General features: G+C 38.7%; 1 protein-coding gene across 1 annotated transcript; it reads right to left on the bottom strand.

Moving 5' to 3' along the window:
• Positions 1-2,384: 2,384 nt before the first annotated feature.
• LOC117245788 (sclerostin domain-containing protein 1-like) lies at positions 2,385-9,369 on the bottom strand. Its single transcript, XM_033609315.2, has 2 exons — positions 8,918-9,369; positions 2,385-5,495 (listed from the first exon to the last, which is right to left on the bottom strand). Exons 1-2 carry the CDS (start codon positions 9,111-9,113, stop codon positions 5,068-5,070), a joined length of 624 nt encoding a protein of 207 aa, XP_033465206.1. The 5' UTR covers positions 9,114-9,369; the 3' UTR covers positions 2,385-5,067.
• Between the last annotated feature and the right edge of the window lie 311 nt (positions 9,370-9,680).

Raw genomic sequence — 9,680 nt, 5'->3', positions numbered from 1 at the left:
CTGCTCTTCCAGATTGCTGCCTGATAGTTGGCTCCTTCAACATGCAGGAAGAGACAGTCTCTACATGGTGGCAGCTGGCTTGACTTGACCTCTCCCCTTTTGGTACAGAAGAACTGGTAGCGCAGTTGGTTCACCTCTACCGTGCTACTGTTAGCAGCGTACATGTGACATATAAACTCCGCAATTCCCTGGAAGAGCTCCTTACTCACATCCCACGACTGCCCTAGTCATCTGAAGATTTCTAGGTAGGAAGTATCCTTCTTCACCATCTTCAGGGCATTCAGCTTCCCCCGGCCAGCGAATGCACTGACAGTGTCACAGCCAGTAACTCGTCTATATTTAACACGCGTCAAAGGGAGGTGCAGACGGTTTGTATGCGTAATTGCGCACACATGGCTGCAGTTATTGTTGCAAGAAGGAGACATTGAAACGATGAAAGAAGACGCAGAGAACGCATTTTTCACCCTCGTGTGAACATTTTTGGAATGAATGAGGAAACAATCAACCGCCACGACTGTCTGACAGACCGTTTGGGTTTTATAATGCAAATAACTCTGTTTAGATAAAACCTACAAGCTTCTCTTCCTATGTCTTTTCCTAAAAATGTGTCTTGTATGTTTTCTGAAGCCCTTAAGTTACAAAAATGAAACAGACTAGACTTCTGAGCATTTATACCTCCGACCGCTGCCGAAAATTATACATTTTGATACATACAGGTAGGCTATATACATATTGCAAAACTCTGTAAAAGTACACCAAAGCATACATTTTCGTTTCCAAATATTTATTTGAAAACAAAACCATTCATAAGGTCAATAAAAAAACATTTTGTTAATAATAAAAAACGAATGTAATCTCAACAGTGACCGCGCCAGCCGGCGCGACTGCGGCTTCAATGTGTGTGTGTGTGTGTGTGTGTGTGTGTGTCAGAGAGGAGGAGTATCAATAAAAAAAAAGTTTCCACTAATTATTTCGGTGTTTATTTCTTTTATTCTAAAAGTTTTTTTTATTAAAATCGTAATATAGCCAACAATATTAAAGACCAAAAATTAATCTAATTTATTATTCTAGAATGTATTTAGCAAATCACCACTTTCAACTGGAGACATGGCGCAGCAGCAGCGCAGCAGCATAAAAAACAACAACAAAAAAAACCCCGACAGATAGCTAGTGTTAGGCCTAATTAATTGACATGAGACACTGGAGAGGATGTCAGTCCTATTCTATAGTCTATAATATGTTTTTTATTTTATCATAACTTCTCGGAAATTAGGCCTACTCAAAAATGCATTTTTGTGTGCTTCTGAGCACATGGCCAGCATAAACAATGAATTTACATAACGGTATGGCAGACGTTGCTGCGCTTGGAGGGGCGCTGTAATCCTGGCGGTCCTAGTGATATAGTGCTCCTTTTGAGACAATCAGGTTTCTTTGCTGTAGCTCATTTAAGTGTTTATTGGCCTCATCTACCAACACCTCTAATTCCATAGGGTCAAATTTCACTTTAAGCTTTCTCTCCAAACTCGCCATGCTGCAAACCATGAAACACGCAAAACCATCATTTAAATAGGGTGTCTCCAACACATTTGCACCTGTTGTCATTTGCGCAAGCACTCTTAGTAAATCACCCGCAAACTGCGGTTCAGCTCCACACGCAAAATTCTAGATTGCGCAGGCAAATTAATACACGCAAATTGGGATCTTAGTAGATCCGGCCCATAATGTATTATCCTGTAAGCAGTATTTCAATTTCATATCTAGTGCAAACTTAACTACTGTTAAAACTACAATGTAAATACAGCCACCATATTATGGGGTTAACATTAAAGATTTCCATTTGAAGTTGAGCAAAGAGCAGTATTTGGTATTTACTTTAACTGTAAGTAATTCGTTTCTGCTGCCAACCACACACATCCTGTCTAATGTTTTTTTTCTCCACTTACTTATCAGCTTTCCTAGACTCTGCCTTGTTCTGATGACCCTTCACTGTACCCACAGGATATTATTGACAAAGGGACATCAATTCTTTCTCCTTTGCAGCACAAGTTCAACATCCTGTTGTCATCCAGTATAGGTGAATCTATTCACTACCTACCTTAGCCCACAGCTTTCACAGGGGAAAAATGAACGGATGCATGAAACAATAAAGTGTCTTAACATGTTGCGGCAGCTGGAACAAGCCCTCCTTGCCTGGAGGGGAAGGCATCTCCTTCACAATAAAACAAAGTGTGGCATCTGTTGAAGAGAGAGTTTCATCACTGACTAATGCCTGTGTTGTTAAGGAGTTCCTGTTTGCAGTGAGCCTGTCTGGCATGCCTGCAACATTATGTCAGAGACACAGCCTTGTAAACAGTTTTCATTCAACTATTTATTTCAGACAGTAACAAAAAATAGATAAAAAAAAGAACTTCAACTGTTCTGGTACAAAAAATAAATTACATACTATTCACTCTGAAAAAACCCCATAAAAATGTACCCACATATTGTACATTTGCACTACAGGCTATCTAAACATCACTCTATTGTATAAATCTAACTTCATATTTGAAACTCTAATGAATCATAGTAACATTTGTTTTAGGCCTACATGTCAATCTAAAGTCTGTTGATCCTTTAATCATATAGAGAGTTAATGTTTTCTATTATTTTCCCATGAGAATGCTTTAAAGCAAAACTAATTGCCATATGTGACACAATGAACCCCAATACAAAGCCTACTGACAAACTGTTGCATATTACTACACTACCTTAATTGCCACCAGAACATCCATTAACATTACATACTGTGTTTGAGCGGTACTTTATGGGTCCTTGTGTGTGGTGGAGGCTCTCAGGTTTAGTTTAGTTTAGTTTAGTTTAGTTTATTGGTTTAGTTGACATGGACCATGTACAGAACATGTTCTATACCAGAGTTAGCTGAATAGCTAATTTGCATCTGTGGTCCCTGGACAGGGAGTTAAAAGGACAATAAAACACATACTAAACATTACAGGTGACACGATACAACCTCTGGGTGGCCATGTTGGAGGCCTACAGGAACATTGTAACATTAAACTCATTTGCAACAGCACGTGTTTTGAGGGAAACGTAATGGCATCTGGATTCTGTTTTCTATTAACATAATGAGAAAATACAGCTGAACAATATATTGATATAATGTCTATATCATAATATATACATAGATATCATCTTAGATTTTGGTTATGGTAATATAGCAAGTGCTGTCTTTTCCTGGTTTTACAGTAAAGTGATGTGATTTTCCTGAACTCACCAGACTGTTCGAGCTATTGTTTGCATTTATCCACTGATTATATATCTACATTACTTATGATTATTGATCAAAAATGTCATTGTGTGTAAACTGTAATGGAATATGGCAGTATTTCCTTTTTTTAATCAAAATGTCAATCAAATCATTTAATAAGGTAAACATGTTTTTTTTTTCTTCCTTTTTATTGTGTTTATTGTTGACTCTAAATTGCCTGTAGGTGTGAGTGTGAGTGTAAATGGTTGTCTGTCTCTAAATGTTAGCTCTGCGATAGTCTGGTGACCTGTCCAGGGGGTACCCTGCCTCTTGCCCAATGTCAGCTGGGATATATAAATATATATATGTATATATATATATATATATATATATATATATATACATATATGATACTGAACGTGTGAGTAAAATGTTCACTGACAGCATCTTTCTTTTGTAGTCAGCCAAAATATCCACTTGTAATGACTACCACTCCATTTAACCAAAGTCCTGCTATTTGTAGACCTACCCCGGATACCGTCCTGTAAATCTGGTGTGGAACACAACTGTAGCTCTCCTTTCACTCAAAAATACACTGCCTATAAACATAATCCAGTCAGTGACTGCATTTGCCATCACAATATCAATGGAAAAACAATACAGTCATATCAACGCCATTTTGAAGAGACAGAGTTTAAATAATCACAATATTAAATGTCAAATCTGGTGTCCAACCCTCTTAAATGTTCTTTTAAGCCAAGTCCTTTTTTTTCCACCTCAACCGACCTCTTTACAAGCGCTTGGGACTGCTTCCTTGTTTACTGCCATTAGTCATTACATTAGTCACGTGATCATAGCCTTTAAAAATACATGGGATATGTATGTATTTGGGTGCATTGCTTTTCATAGGAAAAAAAATGTGAGAACAGCCTGTAATTAGACAAATTACTATAGGCCATGCTGGCTAGTTTACAGTTGCTTGTTGACAAAGGAACAGTTCATTAAGTCAGAATGTGGTTAGCCAAACGTAGCATAAAGACAGGAGGTAAGGGGAAACAGTTGGCTTGGCCCTGGACAAAGTTAGAAGCTGTAAAACTCACTAATTAACATGTTCTGTCCTACATAAAAAGGAATGACATTACATGGGTTTACCTGCCGTAACTATTTCTTCATGAACAACAGTCAAGAGTAGTGACAGCAAACAGCTTCCTGAGGTTTTGTCATCATAGTAAAGTTACACGGTTTGAAACCATTGTGCCTGTACAAAGACCAAAAGCAAAGCCTGTGCTCACTGACAGTATCTGCCAACTTGTAGTATAGCAAATGAGATGCTACAGATGTGCTGGCAGATGAAGTGTTGCTCATCAAGAAATAGTTCCAGCATATAACTTCCCCTAAAACCAAATTGTCATTTTGAAATGATATACCGTGTTAATCAGAGAGCTTCAAAGATGTTTGGACAGAGTCAGGCTAGCTGTTTGCCCCTGCTTCCAGCCTTAAAGCTAAGCTAAGCTTATCACGTGCTGACTCCAGGTCAGTACTTAATACACAGACATGAGACTGATATCCATCGACATCTCACTCTCTGAAAGAGAGAATACATGTATAAACCATTCCTATTATGAGGCTGTGTTTTGGGCCACAAACTAATCTTCTAAAAGTTTTTTGTTTCACAATGACCTACATCTGGACACAAATCTGCACAACTGATTTTTACCTCTATCTGTTCTGGCTCTGAAATATTTGATCATGATTTGCACACTTATAATTCATCCATAAACTTCATTATGAGAACAGGTGTGGCTTTTTTTTTGTTTCCTTTGTTAGTTGTCCGACTGCATCCCACCTCTCCCCTCAGGCAGTCCAGCCTTCCTCTGATTTTTCTTCTGTTTACCACTGTGGACAGATGTGTCCTTGTGTCCTGAGTCATTCAGCTTTCTGGAGTAGCGCTTGCACTTGCAGGAGGTCACCACAGTGATCTTGTAGGTCCTGGAGCTGCCATCCTGGCATTGCAGCCGGATCCGCTGGGTCCGGGTCCTGTCAATGACACAACGCCACTCCTGGACATCACGGCGGCTCCAGTGCCTCCCTGTATAACTCCCACCCCCAATCCAGTTGGGCAGTAGGTGTGCCGGCAGACACTCCCCAGCACACACCAGCTCCTTGATAGGGTTAACACTGGTGCACTGGCCATCAGAGATGTACTTTGTGGACCTCAGCTCCCTGCAGCCCACCTGGCTCTGGTCTGGGCCTGGGACATGAAAACTAAGTTAATTATACATAAGTTCCACTTTATCTTTACACTGCTATTACTCAGAGAGATGTACCATGAAGTGAGATATGATGAGTCTAATGCAAGAGTTTTCCATCCTACAAAGGTGGCTCTCTTTTAACCCAGCTAGATCGCCACCTTTTCAAGCTGGCATACTCAGTCTGATTTAATAGAGACACACATATTCATGATGCTTTTATTATGATTATTGTATACCTAGTGTTAATAGTTATGATTTTGTCAAGTTATTTTATCAACTTTTATTGTATATTACTGAATTGTTTGATTTTATGATCTATAGATACATTGCTACTTGTTTTGTTTTTTATTGTGTCTTGTAAGGTGACCTTGAGTGCCCTGAAAGGCACCTATAAATAAAATGCATTATTATTATTATTATTATCATTATTATGGTAAGTTATGCAGACCTACCCTACTTGCGACCAGTTTAAATTCAGAGTTTTGGCTTGAAATAGGCTAAAAAGCTCCTTCTATTGCTCCTTTGAGTAGCTTCACCCTATAATCTATGAGCCATACAGATTATCAGCAGAGATAATACATTATAAATGCAATTTATCCAACTTCTTGAGCTGTAATTTTAAATAAATGCCACAGAATAAAGCAGTACTCTTACAGTGAAACTTATGTATTACATTGCTGTCTTTGTTATTGCTGTTGTTGCCATGGGAAAATACAGTATAATAGTGATGCAGAAAATTTAGGCAAGAATATTGTTTTCTTTTATTTGCATGTTTGTTGCTGCTCTCAATGAACTGCTGAATGATTGGATAGTGTCCTCTGGTCCATCTGCCCACACTGGCTCTAAAAGAAGCCTTCTAGAAAACCTAAAGTAGCATGATACATTAAAATTTCACTGAGTTATTAATCAAGATTATGTTGATGCCTTTGAACCATAATGTTGCCACTTTGAATTGTGTTTTTATGCTTGGTCCTGATTTGCTGAAGTCTATTTTAAACTGCTGGTATATTATAGCTGATAAAACTCTGATTTAAAATGAATTAGTCTATTGGCATTTATCACAGATGAAATTTAATGAACAATCATTTCACTTTGATTAGTCCATAAGTGATTTCCATGTCTCCTTCAGTATGCATGTGAGTATAACTTTTAAATCTGCTGCAGCACGTATAAAGTTTCAGAGCTGTAGAATATGCAGCTGCCATGTTAAAAATAAATGGAGAGGTAACATAAATATATTCACTTGTGAATTCATCCTATTAGTCATTTTCTGCCAGCATGTCTCTCCTTAAATTAATTGAAGCAACAGTGTTCCTTTTTACTGCAATACTTTTTTATATTCTTCAAAGGCAGAAGTAGGTGGCATGGATCAATCATTTTTAGGTGTCAAATGATGCACTGAATAGGTCACTTGCATTTTATGTGAGCCTGCACAGAGCCTGAAGCAGAAAGCCTGGGTTAAAATAGACAGTTGACAACCACCTTTGTGGTACCCACTATCTCTGACTTAGGCTTTAGAGTTTGTCCGGCAAGCTCAGACAAAGAGAGAACACATTACAGCTTGGGGTGAGGTGGCAGAGTTCAGCCCTTTCTTCAGCTACTCTAAACTGTGACCTAGCTGGAGACTGATCTAAATTTTAGTAGTTACATTACAAACTGGGTATGTGGAGTTTGAAAGATGTGGATGTGTTTATCGGGGTGGGGTGAGGTCTAATGATATATTCTATGAAGTTGCATAGTAATAATTGTAGGATCCAGCATTTGGGAGGAGTGACTCATACTGGACACTTAAGTCAGAAATGTCTTAGCCTCTGCTGCACTGATTTTGATTATATTCTTTTAAATTTGTCTCTCACACAAAGCCCAACTCTGTGGAAAGGGAATACTAAAATTGCTGGAGGGCAATTACTCCTTTAAATCAATGATATTGTCCGCCTTTTATGATTAAAAAATGAAGCTAGAGTAAGAGGACTCATGTCTATGCAGGATCTGAAAAAGCTGACCCATGCCCTCCTCTTGAGCAGGTTATTATTGTCCCTGGCAACTGCAGCATGTTCAAAATGCAGCTGCCAGAGTTTTAACAAAAACAAAATATATGAACATATTACAGCCATTCTCAAATCTATGCATTAGTTACCACTTATCCAGACAATTTTTATGAAATACTGCTTCCTATTGGCAAATCACCTACAGGGCTGAGAACTAATTATATTTACTCTCTTAGAGTCAACACAAAACATGGGAGGCCACATTTTGCAACCACATTTGGAATAAGATGATCTTGGACTTAGTACTGTATATTTTTTTCACCATTAACATAACATATTAACATTTTGTTACCTTTAATAATATACCTTGTTGATTGCTATTTTTGTTTTTTCCTGTTATTATTTTATGCAGCCCATAAAGCCCCTTGAATTGATAATGTGTGTTAAATGTACTATACAAATAAAGTCTTTGTGAATGGCTTGTTATTGAGCTGTTTATTGTTTTTAAGTATTTGACTTATTCTACATATTTGCATGACTTAAAATTGGTATTTCATTTGCTTATTATTTTGTTGTTTATTTGTTTGGTATGTAAGAATTGGGCACCACTACAGGCATCTATGCTGGTATATACTGTAGGTAGGCATGTAAGACCAGCACACACCTGAGGGGTCTATGGCAGCAGGAGCTGTGGTGTCTTTGCTTGCTTGCCAAGGATAAATGAATCACAAACAATCACAGAAATGTCTGGATGAACATTGACTTTTTTGTCCCTGTACAACTGATTCCTCTGGTCCACCAGTGGCCTTTTTCATTTGGCATTTGCTTAAAAAATTTTTTATGAACAATATAGCCCTGACATGACTGTTTTGATACTGAGTCCTAATGTTAACTGGCATTATGCTTTGTATGAACCCTGTCACTCACACCCTGCAACCCTGAGGAACATAACTGGTTTATAAAATGAATGGAGGCCATGGGTGGAAACAAGTAGCTATTTAACTTAGATTGCCACATAGGCATTAGTACCCATAATTATTGAACTTTTCTGCTTGTCTTGTGCTTTTTGTCCCTTGTGCTCTCTCTCCTCATCTCTTCATTTCTTTTTCTTTTTTCTTTCTCTATTTATTTTTTTCTTTCTCCCAGTGTCCCAGTATGCAGCCATAAATTTCTGCTCACATCAGTCACGCAAAATGCTCTCTCTGCTTATCTGAAAACATTTATTTCTGAAAACGAAATCTAACACCATGCTTTTTTAAAATCCACCCGCTATTCCTGCCACACACATCACTGCACTAAGAGAGAATAATATCTATTCGCTCAGTTTGAAACAATAGCCTATGTGCCACGCTTTACTGAGCATGACAAAACAATGAGGTCAAAAATCATGTACATGTACTGTAACTGCCCCATGCGTAACCGTTTCGACTCACCATTACGCACAGCGTCAGCTAGCCGTCTCCCGCCGTTCCTCGCATGGTTCGTGTCTTCATTGGCCGGCTCCTCTTCAGTATCGGGTACCGGCTGAATATTGACTGACTCTGTGGCGTCATTATGAACCGCTAAGTTGCTCCTGCTCAGCAGCAGCAGGAGCGCAAAGAGACGGAGTCCGCTGGCAGGACGGAACATGGCTGTAGCTGACTGATATGGGTGTTGCTGTCAGTGACAATTTTACACCTGATGAGTGACTAACCTGCTGCAGCTGTGGTTTATATAGCCTCCACTATGGTAAGGGACTGTTCTTTACTTACCGGAGGAGGGGGGTGGCAAGGGCTATTATTATTATTAGGGTCCGGGCAGCTAAGCTGCCAGGACACTATTGTAATCCTAGGTATTCTTCTTCTTCTTTCTTCTTTCATCTTCCGAGGAAATACTTCCCATGGGTGAAAACTCACCAAACTTTGCACAAAGGTCCAGTCTCATGCCAGATATCCTCAGCTGTAAACTCAAGTCAATAGTCCTGATGGTGGCGCTACAGCAAGCGTCTAAAGTTCAAAACTTTGAAAATTCATAACAAATCAACCATGCGTGCCACAACTTCACAACTTTCATCAAACTGTAGCCCCAATACTGAATATATTTTTGTACATTTAAACCTATTAAAAATTATGACGTTTATCACTCTGTTTTTTTTTTCAAAAACTGTAAAACTTCTTAAACGTATCTCCTCCCACAATTTTTGCCCAATTGACACCA

Source organism: Epinephelus lanceolatus, chromosome 16 (genome assembly GCF_041903045.1).
Source record: "Epinephelus lanceolatus isolate andai-2023 chromosome 16, ASM4190304v1, whole genome shotgun sequence".
Taxonomy (NCBI): Eukaryota; Metazoa; Chordata; class Actinopteri; order Perciformes; family Serranidae; genus Epinephelus; species Epinephelus lanceolatus.
The sequence above is the reverse complement of the archived record's forward strand: the minus strand, read 5'-3'. Positions and strand labels throughout refer to the sequence as shown.

Excerpts from the sequence above, each read along its gene's own strand:
- LOC117245788 (XM_033609315.2), bottom strand. The coding sequence starts at position 9,113 with ATGTTCCGTCCTGCCAGCGGACTCCGTCTCTTTGCGCTCCTGCTGCTG. Across the intron at positions 5,496-8,917 it reads AGCTGACGCTGTGCGTAATG|GCCCAGACCAGAGCCAGGTG; the intron begins GTGAGTCGAAAC and ends TTCATGTCCCAG.